Raw genomic sequence first — 17,490 nt, forward strand, 5'->3', positions numbered from 1 at the left:
TCAACTCAGTAAATGTAGAACAATGTACTTGATAAAATGTAATGCTTATTTGTGAGTTTTTTCTTAAACTGTAACAAGCTAGTAATAAAAAGGCATTTCCTTAATCTGATAAAGCATATCTACCAGAACAAAAAACAAACCACAGCAAACATCATACTTAATGATAAAATATTAAAGGCATTCCTCCTGAGATGGGGAACAAGATAAGGATGCCCACCCACAGCATTATATTCCACATTGTATTGGAGATCCAAGACACTGTAATAAATATTAAAATACACAGTCATTATTTGTGGATGTGGTGGTGTACATTGAAATCCCAAAGGAATCTACAGGTAAACTACTGTGAATTGAGCAAGGTCACTGTATACAAGAACAACATTCAAAGCTTAATTGAATTTCTATATTAGCAATAGAAACAATAAGAAGATGAAATTGTTAACTGTTGCAAATTAAAGACTTAAAATACCTAGAAATAAATATAACCAAAAAATGTGTATGGGGCTTCCCTGGTGGCGCAGTGGTTGGGAGTCCGCCTGCCGGTGCAGGGGACGCGGGTTCGTGCCCCGGTCCGGGAAGATCCCACATGCCGCGGAGCGGCTGGGCCCGTGAGCCATGGCCGCTGAGCCTGCGCGTCCGGAGCCTGTGCTCCGCAGCGGGAGAGGCCACAACAGTGAGAGGCCCGCGTACCGCAAAAAAAAAAAAAAAAAAAAATGTGTATGACCCCTAAGAGAAAACTACAACATATGACTTCGATATATTAAAGAAAACCTAAATACACTATGCTCATGGATACACTATGCTCATGTTCAATATATTCAGTATTGGAAGGATATCAGTTTTCCCCAAATTGATCTACTGAGTCAATATAATTCCAATCCAAATCCCAGCAGAATTTTGTGGAAAGAGACAAGCACATTTTAAATTTTATATAGACTTCATTAAAAATGAAGAACATCTATTCTTCAAAAGACATCATTAAGAAAGTGAAAAAGTCAGAAGACCTAAATTGACATTTCTCCAAAGAAGACATACAGATGGTCAACAGGCACATGAGAAGACGCTCAACATTGCTAATTATTATTAGAGAAATGCAAGTCAAAACTACATTAAGGTATCACTTCACACCAGTCAGAATGGTCATCATCAAAAAGTCTACAAATAATAAATGCTGGAGAGGGTGTGGAGAAAAGGGAACCCTCCAGCACTGTTGGTGGGAATGTAAATTGGTGCAGCCACTATGGAGATCAGTATGGAGATTCCTTTAAAAAAACTAAAAATAGAGCTAGCTACCATATGATCCAGCAATTCCACTCCTGGACATATATCCAGATAAAACTATAATTCGAAAAAATACATGCACCCCAATGTTCAGAGTAGTACTATTTACAATAGCCAAGACATGGAAGCAACCTAAGTGTCCATCAACAGATGAATGGATAAAGAAGATGTGATATGTATAATGGAATATTACTCAGCCATAAAAAAGAATGAAATAATGCCATCTGTGGCAACACGGATGGACCTAGAGATTATCATACTAAATGAAGTTAGACAGAGAAAATCAAATATCATGTGATATCACTTATATGTGGAATCTAAAAAAAAATGATACAAATGAACTTATTTACACAACAGAAATAGACTCACAGACATAGAAAACAAACTTGTAGTTACCAATGGGGAAAGGGTGCAGGGGGAGGGGGAGGGATAAATTAGGAATTTGGGATTAACAGACAACACACTACTATATATAAAATAAATAAACAGGGCTTCCCTGGTGTCACAGTGGTTGAGAGTCCGCCTGCCGATGCAGGGGACACGGGTTCGTGCCCGGTCTGGGAAGATCCCACATGCCGCGGAGCGGCTGGGCCCGTGAGCTATGGCCGCTGAGCCTGCGCGTCTGGAGCCTGTGTTCCACAACAGGAGAGGCCACAACAGTGAGAGGCCCGCATAACGCAAAAAAAAAAAAAAAGATAAACAACAAGGACCTACGGTATAGCACAGGGAATTATATTCAATATCTTGTAATAATCTGTAATGGAAAGAATAGATAGATAATAAATATGCAGATAGATAGATAATAAATAAGTATAACTGAATCACTTTGCTGAAACTAACATAATATTGTAAATCAACTATATTTAAAAAAAAAATCTCCAATAAAATTTCTGGGCATCAAAACCACGTGAGCTTCTCTGTTTGGCAACACTCTTGTCACCCATCGATGTCCGGAGAGTAACGTGTCCTGAGGACTACAGATGCTTTGCATTCGGAGCCCTCTCAGACTCTGCCCTCTGTGTCCCTTCCCTTGGCCAAGTTTAATCTGCATCCTTTCACTGTAATACACCATAACCCTGAGTATAAGTTTTCAGTGTGTTCTGTGAGTTCTGTAAAGAATGATCTAATCTGAGGGTAGGTTTGGGAACCCCTCGAATTTGCAGTTGGTACAGAAGTGAGGGTGGTTCGTACGGACTCTTCTCTCTAACTTTGTAGCTGGACCCTAAGCCCTTGAGGTTGGTGTCAGAACTCTTGGACAGTCTTGTGTGAAAACTGTGTCCTCTTCCTGTGTAGTTGACTAAACTCCTGCAGTTGTCCTAAATTCCTCAGACAAAGGAGCATGGACACAGAAAGAGGTGAGGAATTGGGGTGAATAATTAATCTACTTTGAGCCTTTGCTTTTATACTTGAAAACGATTATACATGGCCAAGATATCATCTAGGGGTAGGAAGAAAATTCTATCAGAGTAGGTTGAAGGTCATGATTAGAAGAAAAATAAAACCATTCTGTTTTTCAGCCTGTTCAGGTTAGTCAGTAAAACTTCAGAGGGCCATTGTATGTCCCTGTGCAGTATAATGCAACAATGAATGAGATGTTTGAAAAAGATGGGGATGATATCTGATAGTAGGCCAGAGAGTCAGGACCCACAGGACACACGAGACTCCAGCCCTGCAGATGGGATTTGTTGGATTTCTCCAGAGTGCATCCCATGCCTTCTCTCTCTTGTTTTTTTTTTTCCTTTTTTTTTGGAGGTGCCTTGCGGCTTGCGGGGTCTTAGTTCCCCAACCAGGGATCGAACCTGGGCCCGTAGCAGGGAAAACATGGAGTCCTAACCACTGGACCACCAGGGTATTCCCTCCCATGCTTTCTCCACACCCTCCACAAAGTTCTCTATTCCAGGGCTCCACCCCAGCTTCAGGAGTCCAGAGACTGGATTTCTTTTACACAAACAAGCTATCTGCCAAAAAACTCTGTTTTGCATAATAATTTCCCAGTGGAGCAGGAGACTAAGGGTCTCCAATTGCTTAGCAGAGGGGCCAACCCCTTATACCTTCACCTTGGAGTAGCATCCCCACATAACCCATTCTTACTGGCTCTTCCAAGTCCTCAGTCTCTTCCTCAGGAAACCCAAATGTAGAGAAAGAAGCAGGCTTCTCAGACTCAGAACAAAGAATTCAGTAGAATGAGAAGAAGCAAAGATTCTGAGCACCAGGCTAGAGTTGGATGGAAAAATTGAGAGCCAACAGAGAGAGACCTGCCAGCCACGGCAAAACTGTCCCCCAAACAACCTTGGGGCAGAGAGCCCAGGGTTCACTTCTGATCTCTCTCTCTCTCTCAACTCCGTGCCATTTTCTTCATGTGCCTCATGTGCAAAGCTGCCTCATCCCCCCCCTTACATAAAATTACTGATGAGACACAACCTGCTACGGCTTATAGGATGGAATTAAAGTGGACCTGCTCTGTGGGAAGTTACCTGATGCAACGGCAGCCTCCTAGGGCACAACCAGGGAGGTTACAGAGCACAAAGGCTCATGGACCAAATTAAGATGCTCAAATCAATTGGTTTATTAAATCAGTAACAGAAATACAGGGAGAATCAAGAGGAAAGAGACAAATTTAGGAAATGATTCAAGCAGGGTGAAAGAACTACACTACCTGAATCCTGTGTTACACAGTGTGTGCACGTGTTTCTCCATCTCTCGCCCTGTCTCTGTCTCTCTCTCTGCCACATCAGTTTTCCTGCTGATATATGGTCATGAGAACATTGAGTTGAGGGTAAACAAAGGGTGTCAGAGGACAGAAGGTGCCTGGAGCCAACAGGTGTCCCATCAGAAAAACACAGGGGCAAGTAAGCCTTGCCCGTAGCTCTAGCTCCCCAGTGACCTGCTAAGCAACGGTGCCTTTTATCTCCATGCCCTGGGCAGAAAACAAGTGGGACCAAAAATGGGCATCACCCAACGGTGCCAATTTAAAAGCTCATGCATATTGAGTGTTTTGTGAAAGTGCCTCATTGCTTCATAAATATGTACTGCTTCTTGGTCCCTTCACACCTTCCTATAAATATTCATCACACACATTCTCTACTTCCTTTCTTGCAAGCTCCTTTGCTTCATCCTTACTTTCTCTTACTCCCTGTGGTAGAATTATTCTTAAATAATACAGACATGCATTGCAAGTCCCTCTGTCAGAAGGATGTTCAACCTAAGCCTCAAGATGGAGAAAGTCAAGAGCTGTCTCATCTCAGGGCCACTCAGGCATGACTCAGATACCTAGGGCTAAATAGAAAGAAACAGGAACTGAAGCCACAGAAATTCACAGGGAGAAACAGGTGGGATAGCTCAGGTGACAGGAGACAGATTCAGGGGCAGCAGCTGCAAGAACAGAAGGCTGGCCACCCAGGAAAGCCCCACGCCTGCGACAATGACACGGCTAAGTTGGAACAAGCAGTCAGTATCACTGGAGCGCCCCAGGAGGTGACAGTCACAAAGAAGGACGTGTGACCGAGGTGTCCCGAAGCTGTGAGATGTGGTACTGAGCCAGAGGTGGAAGAAAAAATGCAGGGAAGTGCAGGCAGAGAGAACCCAGGACTACAAGCGACACTGGGGGGTCCAGGGTGCAGACACCCGTTTGGGATTCAGCAACAGGCTGCAGGTTCTATGACAAAGAGAATCCCAGTCCTGCGGGACACAATTCTGGAGGGAAAAGAGTAGGGATCCTGTTTTCAGAATCTGCTGCCAGGTCATATACTAAGTTAACCTTAAAAATGCATTCCAATATACATTAGGTGTGGACAAATACTGTTTGATTCCACTTATACGGGGTACCTAGAATAGTCAAATTCGTAGAGTCAGAAAGTACATTGGTAGATACCAGGGGACAGGGAGTGGGGATGGGAGTGGGGAGGGGGAATGGGGAGTTAGTGTTTAATGGGGACAGAGTCTCAGGTTAGGAAGGGGAAAAATTCAGGAGACGGAAGATGGTGAGACTGTACGTGACTGTACTTAGTGCCACTGAACTGTACAGTTAAACATGGTTAAAATAGTATGGTTTATATTATGTGACTTTTATTACCACAACAAAAAAGTTTTTAATAAAAATTAAAAAATAAAGCAGAGTCCTTTCCATACCTTGGCCTATGGTCCGTTGAATGACAGGTGGGTGACAGGTGCATCCTCCAGGTACCAGGGCCGCCTGAAGCTGCAGAATAACCTCGTGGGTTAGAGGGCTGAGGAAAGAGGGAAATAAGTATTCATTGAGTGTTGACTCTGTGCTAAACTGTCGTGAGCCTTTTATCTAACAGAGCTCATTTATATGTTGCAGAAATTCTACCAGGGAAATGCTGCTGCTCTCCCCACTTGTGGCTGGGGAAACTGAGGCACTGAGAAGCTGAGTGATTCTTGAGCCAATAGGAAAGGATGATTCCAAATGCGAAAGGTCAGAGGCAGTGAGTAAAGGATGAGAGGATGGGTCTTGTCACTGATGATTCCATCCTGAAGGTCTTTCTAACCCTCCATGGATTGTATGCCGAGGCCTCTGGACTTTTGACAGATAGATTGTTGCTATGGTTAACAGCAGCGGCTGGCAAACTTTTTCTGTAAAGGTCCAGATAGTAAATATTTTAGGCTTTGTGGGCTGTGTGATGTCTGTTGCAACTCTGCAACTCTGTCCTTGTAACAGGAAAGCAGCCATAGACAATATGTAAATGAATGGGTTTAGCTGTGTTGGCTGTGTTCCAATAAAACTTTATTTACAAAAAAAAAGAATCTGCTGCTAACTAGCTGGACAGGAACGTTATCAAGGACAGTGGGGCTGTGGCACAGAGTATGACGTTGAATCTGTTTATGCCTCTCCTGAAAAACATTTTGGATTATTTCTCTAAACTAGACCAGTAATATCAAGTCATTCCAAGATGACTGAACTCCTAGAGGCTGGGAGCTGTGAAGGAAGCAGAGATCAAATTCTAGAAGAGCCTGGCTTTTGTCCTGACTATGCCACTTACCGGCTATCACCTTGGGCTAGTCATATCACTTCCCTGAGCCTCTGTTTTTCCCTTCCATAATATGTGGACAATAATGTTTGCTTTTCAGACCTCTGAGGATTTGTATGGAGACAAAATGAAGTGACGTACATGCAAGCTAAATGATACCAATGGTAGTTATTAATATTACCAGTGATTTGCTGTGGGGTCAGAAAAAAAATTAGTGAGCCTTATTGGATCTCAGATTTTTCTTATGAGAAAGAGGAAAAGATCACTAACAACCTCTCTGCTGTTTGTGAGAGAAAAAAATAATTGCCTCAAAACCCTAGGGAGGTGGTGTTGTTTGAGCATTCTCTGATGAATTTCTGGGCACTGCTCATGGGCTACGTGTCTCTCTGGAGCCTCACACTCATTAAATTTAAGGTAGAGGCCCTCAGGGAATAGACTTGGTAAATGAAGAGGGCCAACCCTGTGCCAGGAGCCCCACCAGACCTCATGCATCGAAAGAATCTCCATCTCCAGGTACCATTCTCTGTGTGTCCTCGACTACCCATCATTGGTGTCCTGTTCAGCCCCTGGGACAATCTAAAATGAGGCGATTCTCGTAAACTGATACAGCCAGTATGGAGAACATATGGAGGTTCCTCAAAAAAACAAAAATAGAACTACCATGTGACCCAGCAATCCCACTGCTGGGCATATACCTTGAGAAAAACATAATTCAAAAAGAGTCATGTACCACAATGTTCATTGCTGCTCTATTTACAATAGCCAGGACATGGAAGCAACCTAAGTGTCCATCGACAGATGAATGGATAAAGAAGATGTGGCACATATACAATGGAATATTACTCAGTCATAAAAAGAAACGAAATTGAGTTATTTGTAGTGAGGTGGATGGACCTAGAGACTGTCATATAGAGTGAAGTAAGTCAGAAAGAGAAAAACAAATACCATATGCTAATACATATATATGGAATCTAAAAAAAAAAAAAAGGTTCTGAAGAACCTAGGGGTGGGACAGGAATAAAGACGCAGACGTAGAGAATGGACCTGAGGACAAGGGGAGGGGGAAGGGTAAGCTGGGACGAAGTGAGAGAGTGGCATGGACTTATATACACTACCAAACGTAAAATAGCTAGTGGGAAGCAGTCGCATAGCACAGGGAGATCAGCTCGGTGCTTTGTGTCCACCTAGAGGGGTGGGATAGGGAGGGTGGGAGGGAGATGCAAGAGGGAGGAGATACGGGGATATATGTATACGTATAGCTGATTCACTCTGTTATACAGCAGAAAATAACACACCATTATAAAGCAATTATACTCCAATAAAGATATTAAAAAAAAATAAAATAAGGCAATTCTCACAGGCCCAGGTGGAAAGACCAGGTAAGAGCTCATCCAGAAGGTTTCAGAGGAAGGAGAGATCCAAAGGTCCAACAGGATGGTCTGAGAACACCCACCCCTGGAGCTGGCTGGATGCAGCCAACAGCACAGGGAAGGAAAGTCACTCCCGGGGGTCTCTGGAAGCTGGATTCAGGGGGAGATTGTCCCTGCTTCTCCACAGGTCAGTGTGCTCACAGATGACCCCCACCTCGTCTCCTGTGCTTCCCTTCTCCCCAGTTACCCTCAAGCCCCCGTTTAGAATTAATAACAAGCACTGAATGCAGGTGTTCCTCGATTAACAATAAGGTTAGTCCCAATGAACCCAGCGTAAGTTGAAAATATCATTAGTTGAAAATGCATTTAATACACCCATCCTAGGGCTTCCCTGGTGGCGCAGTGGTTGAGAGTCCGCCTGCCGATGCAGGGGACGCGGGTTCGTGCCCCGGTTCGGGAAGATCCCACATGCCACGGAGCGGCTGGGCCCGTGGGCCATGGCCGCTGAGCCTGCGCGTCCGGAGCCTGTGCTCCGCAACAGGAGAGGCCACAACACTGAGAGGCCCGCGCATCGCAAAAAAAAAAAAAAAAAAAAAAAAAAAATACACCCATCCTACTGAACATCATAGCTTAGCCCCGCCTTCCTTAAACGTGCTCAGAACATTAGCCTACATTTGGGCAAAATCATCTAACACAAAGCCTATTTTATAATAAAGTGTTGAATAGCTCATGTAATGTATTGAACACTGTACTGCAAGCGAAAAACCGAATGGTTGTCTGGGTACAGAATTGTTTTAAGTGTATCGGTTGTTTTGTGATTGCTGCCATGGCCCAGAATCAGGAGAAAGTATCTTACAGCACGTTACTAGCCTGGGAAAAGATCAACATTCAGAACTCAAAGTATGGTTTCTGCTGAATGTGCATTGCTCTTGCACCACCATAAAGTTCAAAAATCTTAAGTCAAATCATCGTAAGTCAGGGACCGTGAGTATTACTCTCTGCCAAACAGGCTGACAAGAGCTTCAAATGCATCATCTTATTTAATCCTCACAGCAACCCTAAGGGTAGGTACTATTATCTCCACTTTGCAGAAGACAAAACTGAATGAGGTTAAATCACTTGCCCAGGGTCACAAAATGAGTAAGGGCTGGCACTGGGATTCAAATCCAGATCTGGCCAATCCCAAGGCCCATGTTCTTAACTGCTAGGCAATAATGCTTCCCAGAAACAAGCCACCAGCCCCAGGCTCCAGCAGTGGACTAAAGAAACCCTTCTGAAAGGCAGTGAAAGGTTTGCCATTTGGTAGTGCATTTGCAATAGTTGGGGATGGGTGAGGGAAGAATGGTGTAGCATCTCTCTGTCCCCCAGCTCTTGTAGGCCACTTAGATGTCCGCCATTACTCTGTGGAGCTTGACTCTTGAGGCCCGACATTCAAAGTCTGCATGTCCTCCTGGGCTCTAGGCCTCTGCACCCTTATGTTGTCCTCTGACATCCCATCAGTGAGGCAACCCCTAGGCTTGGTTTTTAAGTTCAATACTTCTCTTCCACTCACTTATATAAAAATGTATTTTAAAAAAAAAAAAAGCTAGTTCAATCAACTGCTAATTGCTGTTCTTTGGACACATATACAAACCAGGAAAATCCCATAAGGAAGACAGTGAATTTTCCTCCTGTGCAAGGTAGGAGACCCTCCCATGGCCAGGGTTCTCTCTGACATCTTTTCATCCAGGCTAGAAGGAGGATGTCTAGTTCTCAGGGGCTTTCCCCTTCAGCAAATCCTCTACCTTCATGACAATCGCCCCATCAGCCCTCCCAAGTCACTTTCAGATGTTCCCACCAAATGTGTGGTCACTTTCTGAATCAGCCTCAACACAGAATCTTACAAATGGGGACCAGGACCCCCCCTCACCTCTGTCGTTCTCCACCAGCATCCAATTCAAGCAAGAGCTGGATCCGTTCGGGTTGCTAGTCAGAGTGTCTCAAACTCTAACCAGAATAGGAATCAACTGTGAATCCTGTTAAAATGCAGATCTGATTCAGTAGGAGGGCTGGGAGGAACCAGATTCTGCGTTTCCAAGGAGCACCCTGTGATGCTACAGGTGCGCATCTCTCTTTGTTAACCAGGTGCTAAAGATCAGTGACCACAGCTTGTGAACATCTGTGCCACCTGGCCAGGAGGGAAAAAAAATGAAGCAAGAGAAAACCAGGCAGGGTCCCTTTGAGAACCACAAATTTTCTTCTCCCCCAAAAAGGAAATGTAGGGAAGTCCAGCAAGGCTGTGAGTTCTCTGCATGAAAACCAAGTCAGAGGTTTGCACACTAATATTTTTATTGGAGGTTTCATGGCTCTGGATTCCAAATTGTTTTAACCCAAAGTTGCTTCAAGATAGGCGCTGTTGGTAACTGTAGAAGAGAAGCAATAACTTAAATATCCCTCATTAGGAGACTTCTTAAAAGAGAGGTTCATGAAATATCTTTTGGGGGGAAAAATGAGCAGCATTTAATCACTGACATTGAAAGATCTCCAAAATAGGTTGTTTAAAAAGAAAAACAAGATGCAGAACAATGTTTATAGTTTGCTACCATTTGTATCTTTTAAAAGAGAAAGGAGGGTATATACGTACACGTATTGCTCATGTAAGCAATGACTAACAACAGAAAAATACACAGGAAACTGGTAGCTTCTGAGGAAGAGAGGTGAGTGACTGGGGAATCAGAAGGGGCAGGATGGGAGGACTTATTTTCACTGTAGTCCCTTCTGAATTTTGTGCCATAGAAACACAGTTCCACTCAAAAACAAAAACTAAAATTGAAAGACAATCCCCTTGTTCTTATTTCTGTACCTCCATCCACCCAAAAATTCAATGAAATTGATTCACTCAACATTTTCATGTACCCTCTTGGTGAGTCCCCAGCTGAGTTAGTTCTCAGAACAAGGATCAGAGTAGCATTGCCTTGTGTCATTGCTGGGGAGACTGCGAAAGGTGTGCGCTCAGTCTGGATGCTCTGGGGGTCCTGATTTCCCTTCTGGAAACCAAGAGACCTGCCACTGAGGTCAAGAACTGACAGTCTGAGTCCTCTGCAGGTGGCAGAAATTCTGCACACCTGGATCACCCTCGGAGGCTGGGTGAACGGTGAGAGTTTAGGATCCTCCTATAATTGGATGGCTGAGCTAGAATCTGTGACTGGAAACCAGGTGGGAGAACAATTACTTCCTTTAAAAAGTCTTCTTGTACGGACCTCATACTATACTTAGGACATGTGCTGTTCTCCCGAGTTATTTCTGGTTTAGACATCTGATTTAGGCTGCCTGAACTATCGGGTCTCACTGTTCTTCTCTGGTTACCCTATATGATCTCTTGTTCTCATTAAGTAATTTCCCTAGCTCGTGTTATTTACCTTCTTTCCTGAGGCTATGATTCCCTCCGATGAAGAGGGGGTTATGCCAGTTGCTCTCCCTAGAGCCATCCAGCTTCATGTATCAGTTCATCCATTTGGGACCTCAGGCAGGTTACTCACCTCTCAGATGAGGTCAGGATGGAGGGGAACACCTAGCCTGGAGAATAGCACAGAGCAGAGGCTCAACAAATATTTGTTTCCTCCATCCTAATATTTCTTCCTCCCTCCACCATCACCCAGGATTATTATAAGCACCTCATTCTTTTCAAAGCACCTCTGTTTTTACCATCCCTGAATCCCAAAAGCCCAGCCAAGACTTGTCCTTTGCACTTTGCAGATGAGTACGTAGGACCCAGCTTTCTCCAAGTGACTTGCCAGTGTCACATCACCAAGTGTGGAACTGGAACCATACCCCCATCGAGGAGCTCCCGGGAGAACTCCCTGAGCGCCACTCCTCAGGGAATTAGGTTCTCAGTCCTGTGGCTCCTTCCTATTTCTCCCCATCAATACATTCAAATCCACAAGTATTTCAGCTCCCACAATGTGCTGGGTTACAGGCAACTTTTTTAATGTCCAGATCTTTTGTACATGGAAAGGGTTATCTAAAACCGTTTATTAGTTGATTATATCTTGATCTGTAAATTTATTTTTTATGGATTTGTAATCTTTACTGGTTGATAAGTCTAAAAAGTTGACCACCAACTGGAGTGACACAGTCTCCAAACACTGTGTGACTAAAGTGAGCTGATACCTGAAACTCTTTGGTGGATTAACATCATAATAATAATAAAATTGAATGAGCATCTACATTGTCCTATGGTGAGAAATTGGCCTCACGGAATTGGGACCCTGAGATTCTCACTTTTTTTCCACTCTTTATTTTTCAAGTATTTTTCTACTGAGTTGTAAATTTGGAACTTAGTTTTTCCTAGGCCATTAAATGCAATTTCTAGTTTTTCTTAGGCCGTTAAATGCAATTTCTAAATATAATAAATTTAATTATATATCTAGTAATGTTTGTTAAAATTTAAAACAATTGGGGCTTCCCTGGTGGCACAGTGGTTAAGAATTCTCCTGCCACTGCAGGGGACACGGGTTCGAGCCCTGGTCTGGGAAGATCCCACAAGCCGCGGAACAACTAAGCCTGTGCGCCACAACTACTGAGCCCGCGAGCCACAACTACTGAGCCCACGCACCACAACTACCGAAGCCCGTGTGCCTAGAGCCTGTGCTCCACAACAAGAGAAGCCGCCACAATGAGAAGAAACTGCACCACAACAAATAGCCCCACTTGCCGCAACTAGAGAAAACCTGTGCTCAGCAACAAAGTCCCAACACTGCCAATGGTAAATAAATTAATTAATTTGAAAAAAACTTCTAAACAATCACACTTGATCTTTGGTTAATGCTTCCTTTGCCCAAAAAATCTAACAGATTAAATTCCCCCAAATAACTTAAGTGCTGTTTAAAATCAAATTCTCTTAAATAATTCAAAGTAAAGTCACAAAAAAAAAACCTATAGGAGCAAATTCTCCTAAACATTTAAACACTATTTATAAAACATGATTGATTAAATGCTCTTAAACTTTTTAAACTACAATCACAAATTTAATGTACCTGATTTCCAAGCCCTTCAAGTACCTTCATAAACATTTAAACAACTCCTGAAAATTACTAAATCAAAATGTTTATTTTTGGTAAATCAAATGTTCTGCATTTTAGCAGAGTCTAATCGAACATAGATTTAGTTAATTCAGTTTAGCTAATCATTCTCCATATTTCAAGTCTAATTAACTAGACGCTCTTAATTGTTTCAAGCACCTTAAATAGTATGCAGATGCAATATGTATATATTCAAATATGTATTCAAGTTCATATTAAATAGTATAATTGTCACATAAACTTGTCATCTTACAAATAGATCCTACACACAATTATCAATGCAGGGTGCAAAGCATACACCCATCGGAAAAGACTCACCCTAAGGCTCCCACAGCAACTGGAGTTACAAATGATTGTCCAAGATTCGAGATGAGCGTTGTGGAGTCAGTGATTTGGGCTACGACTTCAAGACTGGAAGAGGGGAACATGGGTCTTCCTCCCTCGAGCGTTCAGCACATCCTTCATGTTAACCAGCTCCTGTAGTCAGGTTCTGCTGCTATAACAAGGTACCGCAGGCCCCAGCTTCCAGTGGTATTGAGTTTCACAACCCAGTGCATCATCTTTCAATTCTACTCTTACCTAATTCTTTTTTTTTTTTGAACATTTTAGTTTAAAAGAATTTAGACTTACAGAGGAGATATAAACATAGTACAGAGAGTTCCTGTCTACCCTTCATCCATCTTTCTCTACATGACCACAGTACAACTGTTGAAAATCAGAAATTAAAATTGGTGCAGTAGGGTTAACTAAACTATAGGTTTTATTTAGATGTCATCAGTTTTTCCACTAATGTCCCTTTTTGTTGTTGTTCTAGTCTCTAAATCCAGGATACCACATTGTATTGAGTTGTTAAATTTTCTTAGTCTCCTCCAATCTGTGACAGTTTCTCGGTCATTCTTGTCATTTTTGCTGTTGGCAGTTTTGAGGCATACTGGTCAAGCATTGTGTGGAATGCTTCCCGACTTGGGTTTGTCTGATGTTTTCTCATGATTGGGTTGAAGCTATGGATTTCTTACCCAATTCTTATTCTCCAATGTTTGTCACCTGATTTGGGCAAGTGGAATTCCAAACTCACCCATCTGGGTAGTAACTAACCTCTTTGCAGCCTGATTTGCCTTGATAAGACTCTGTATGTTTTTTCTTTGGCCATGCCACGTGGCACGTGGGATCTTAGTTCCCTAACGAGGGATCAAACCCATGCCCCCAGCAGTGGAAGTGCAGAGTCTTAACCACTGGACCGCCAGGGAAGTCTATTGAGGGCCAACATTTTGCCAGTCCCTGGAGATACAGCAATGAACAGAATTGACAAAAATGCCTGGCTTCACGGTTCGTGCACCCTAATGTCAGGGTAGAGATCATAAACTAGTCAGTCATGCGTATATAGCACGTTAGGAGAGAATCGGTCGTACGAGGAAAAAAAGATCAAACCGAGAAGAGGAATAGTGAGTGCTGGAGTAGGAGAGAGTTTCCTTTAAATAGGGTGCTTAGGAAGGGCTGCACAAGCAGGTGACATTTGAGCCACAGCTTAAAGGAGTAGAGAGAAGGAGCCATGTGGCAGCTAACTGAAGCAAAGCAAGGGTAGGGGCCAGTGAGCACAGAGGTCCTGACTCATGCCTGGCGTGTCCTAAGAGGAGTAAGGAGAGACGTGTAGCTAGAGCAGGGTTAGGGAGAGTGGGGAGAGGAGGAGAAGAGGCCAGAGAGGTGAAGAGGGTGTCAGAGTAGTGGTCAGCCTAGCAGAGTGGGCTTTGAGGGCCACCGCAAGGGTTCTGACTTTCAGGTGTTAACAGAATCACCCTGGCTGCTCCTCATGAGAAAGAAACAAGACACCAGCTAAGACCAGTTGCAATAACCCAAGCAAGATAGGATGGTGCCTCTCAAAAGAGGGTGAGAAACCAGTATACCTTTTGAAGGTAGAGCCAAAATGATTTGCTGAGGGATTCGATGAGGGGTCGTGGGGGAAAAAGGTCAAAAATGGCTAGAAGGTTTTGGCCAAAACAACTGAAAGGATTGAGTTGACATTACCTGACTGGGAAGACTTTCTTATCTAATTATAGTTAATTTATATTCATTCATTGACATGGGCACTGTGATAGATATCAGGGCACAAATTATTGAGATATTAAGTAACTCTCCTCCTACTAGGAGTAAAAAAATGCAATAGGAAAGATGGATGGGCATTTTTTTAAATTTTTATTGGAGTATAGTTGATTTACAATATTGTGTTAGTTTCTGATGTACAACAAAGTGGATCAGTTATATATATGTATGTGTATGTGTATATATATATATATATATATATATATATATATCCCCACGCTTTTTTAGGTTATTTTCGCATATAGGTCGTTGCAGAGTATTGAGTAGAGTTCCCTGTGCTATACAGTAGGTCCTTATTATCTGTTTTATATATAGTAGTGTGTATATGTCAATCCCAATCTTGCAATTTATCCCTCCCTTTCCCTTTCCCCCTGGTAACCATAAGTTTGTTTTCTACATCTATGACTCTATTTCTGTTTTGTAAGTAAGTTCATTTGTATCATTTTCTTTTAGATTCCACATATAAGCGATATCATATAGTATTTGTCCTTCTCTGACTTCCTTCACTTGGTATGATAATCTCTAGGTCCATCCATGTTGCTACAAAAGGCATTATTTCATTATTTGTTATGGCTGAGTAATATTGGATGGGCTTTATGTTAAAATATGGTGCTATTAATTCAACTAAAGGAGTATTTGTGAAATCCAGGGGAGAGAGGAAGGGAACAGACCTCTAAGCTGGATTTGGAGAGACCCAAGGACATTCCAAGAAGAAAATGTTGAATTTGTGAAGACACTGACATCTGCAATAACATTGTATGTTTGTAGAAGTAAGTTTTTCAGAATTGCTAGAGGGTAAACTGAGAGCAGGGGAGCATGGAGGTGTTTCAAAGAGAACATCTAGCAGATTAAAGAATTTAGACATTATCCTAAGAGAGACAGGGAACACTTAGCACGCAAGCATGACTGTGACATCATGGGATTGTTGTGGGATTTCGAGAACAATCTACCACTCAGAGATACACGTGACTTTTCACTTGTAGTAGATGTTAAAGGCTACCTCTTTGATGAGAATGTTATTGTTTCTCCATTCTTGTTTCTCCTCCTCTTCTTCATCATCATGCGAGAAACACACCAGTTCAATGGCCTGGGGTCAGAAGCACACCACAGTGAAGGGATTCATCCTGCTGGGCCTCACAAACAGCGCAGACCAAAAACAACTCAACTCCTCTTTGCCATCTTCCTGCTGATCTACTCTGTGATTCTGGTGGGCAACCTGGGCCTGATAGATGGGATCCACGCCAGTGCCACCCTCCACACCCCCATGTACTTCCTCCTGGGTGTGCTTTCCTTCCTTGGCATCTGCAGTGCCTCCGTGTTCACTCCCAGGCTGCTGATCAACTTCGTCACCACTGACCAGTCCATCTCCTTCGTGGGCTGTGTGGTCCAGACGGCCCTCATGATCCTCCATGGCACAGGGGAGTGTCTGCTTCTGGCCATGATGGCCTATGACCAATTCGTGGCCATCTGCCCCCCTCTCCTCTACCACACCATCATGTCCAAGCATTTGTGCGTCCGGCTGGTGGTGGTCACCTATGCTGCTGGGGTGTTCATTTCAGCTGTTCAAACAGGGAATGCCTTCATCTTGCCCTACTGTGGTCCCAACATCATTGATCACTACTTCTGTGATATCCACCCCGCCATGCTCCAACTGGCCTGCTCAGAGACAACCATGGCCAATGTCATATTGCTCGTCTTTTCTGCCTTGGTCACTGTCCCCACAATCTCAGTCATCTTGGTCTCGAATGCCTACATCCTGGTCACAATCTGTAGGATGAGGTCCTTGGAGGCCCAGCACAAGGCCCTCTCCACCTGTGTCTCCCACCTCACTGCCCTCTCCTTTTTCTATGGGTCTGTGCTCCTTGTATATGTCCAATCCAACCCTGAAACTGCCTCGGCCTGTAACAAGATCCTCTTTGTGTTCTACACCATTGTGTTCCCCATGCTGAACCCAATGGTCTACAGCCTAAAGAATAAATATGTCAAGGCCTCTGCACAAGTTAGGGTCCTTAAGCTAAGCAGAAAAGTAATTTGTTAGAAAAGTATCTGGTAGCCCATAAGAGAGAAGAGAAGCCTAGAGAACCCAGCCGGGACAAGAACCAAGAGAGGCAAGGCACAGCTAAGAGCCTGCCACAAGAGTAGTCTGTGCAGGATAGCACCATAGGAAGCACCACCTCTGGGCACTCTCCATGGCTGCAGCTAGCACTGCTGCCCCAAGCTTTCAACACAACTCAGCTGCTGGACACACCACCTGCACTAGCCACCACACCTCCCTCTATAGCATCCAACTGTGTATCATCTCTAACTGATCCTAGACCTTCCCATCATTCCCTGAAGCTCAAGTCCTAAGCAGGAGCCTTCACCTGTCTGGCAACGTAGCTATTCTACATCTCTTGATATATTAACTACATCCAGCATGGCTATCTTACATCCACTAAGCTCCTACATCCACATTTCTGTTGTACAAAGCCCTGGGAGGTGGAAATAGGACCTTCTTTCACTTCAGAAGTGGGAGCTAGATTCTATATTCTTCCCGTCTTGAGAGTTCCCACATATGGAAAGGACCATTGAATGCCAAACAGTGAAAATGACATATTTCAACAGGAGAAACTTTCCCTACAAGGCTCTACAGGGAATGTTGCCTTTCTGAATACATGATGTTGGAGAAATAATGCATGTGGTGTTTGAGTATAG

At 43.4% G+C, this 17,490-nt stretch overlaps 1 protein-coding gene across 1 annotated transcript; it reads left to right on the top strand.

The window, feature by feature from the left end:
- Positions 1 to 15,878: 15,878 nt before the first annotated feature.
- On the top strand, positions 15,879 to 16,834 carry LOC132525156 (olfactory receptor 5P56-like). Its single transcript, XM_060157682.1, is given in 2 exon segments — positions 15,879 to 15,953; positions 15,956 to 16,834. Coding segments are annotated over 2 exon segments (954 nt in total).
- Positions 16,835 to 17,490: the final 656 nt, after the last annotated feature.

Source organism: Lagenorhynchus albirostris, chromosome 9, assembly GCF_949774975.1.
Source record: "Lagenorhynchus albirostris chromosome 9, mLagAlb1.1, whole genome shotgun sequence".
Taxonomy (NCBI): Eukaryota; Metazoa; Chordata; class Mammalia; order Artiodactyla; family Delphinidae; genus Lagenorhynchus; species Lagenorhynchus albirostris.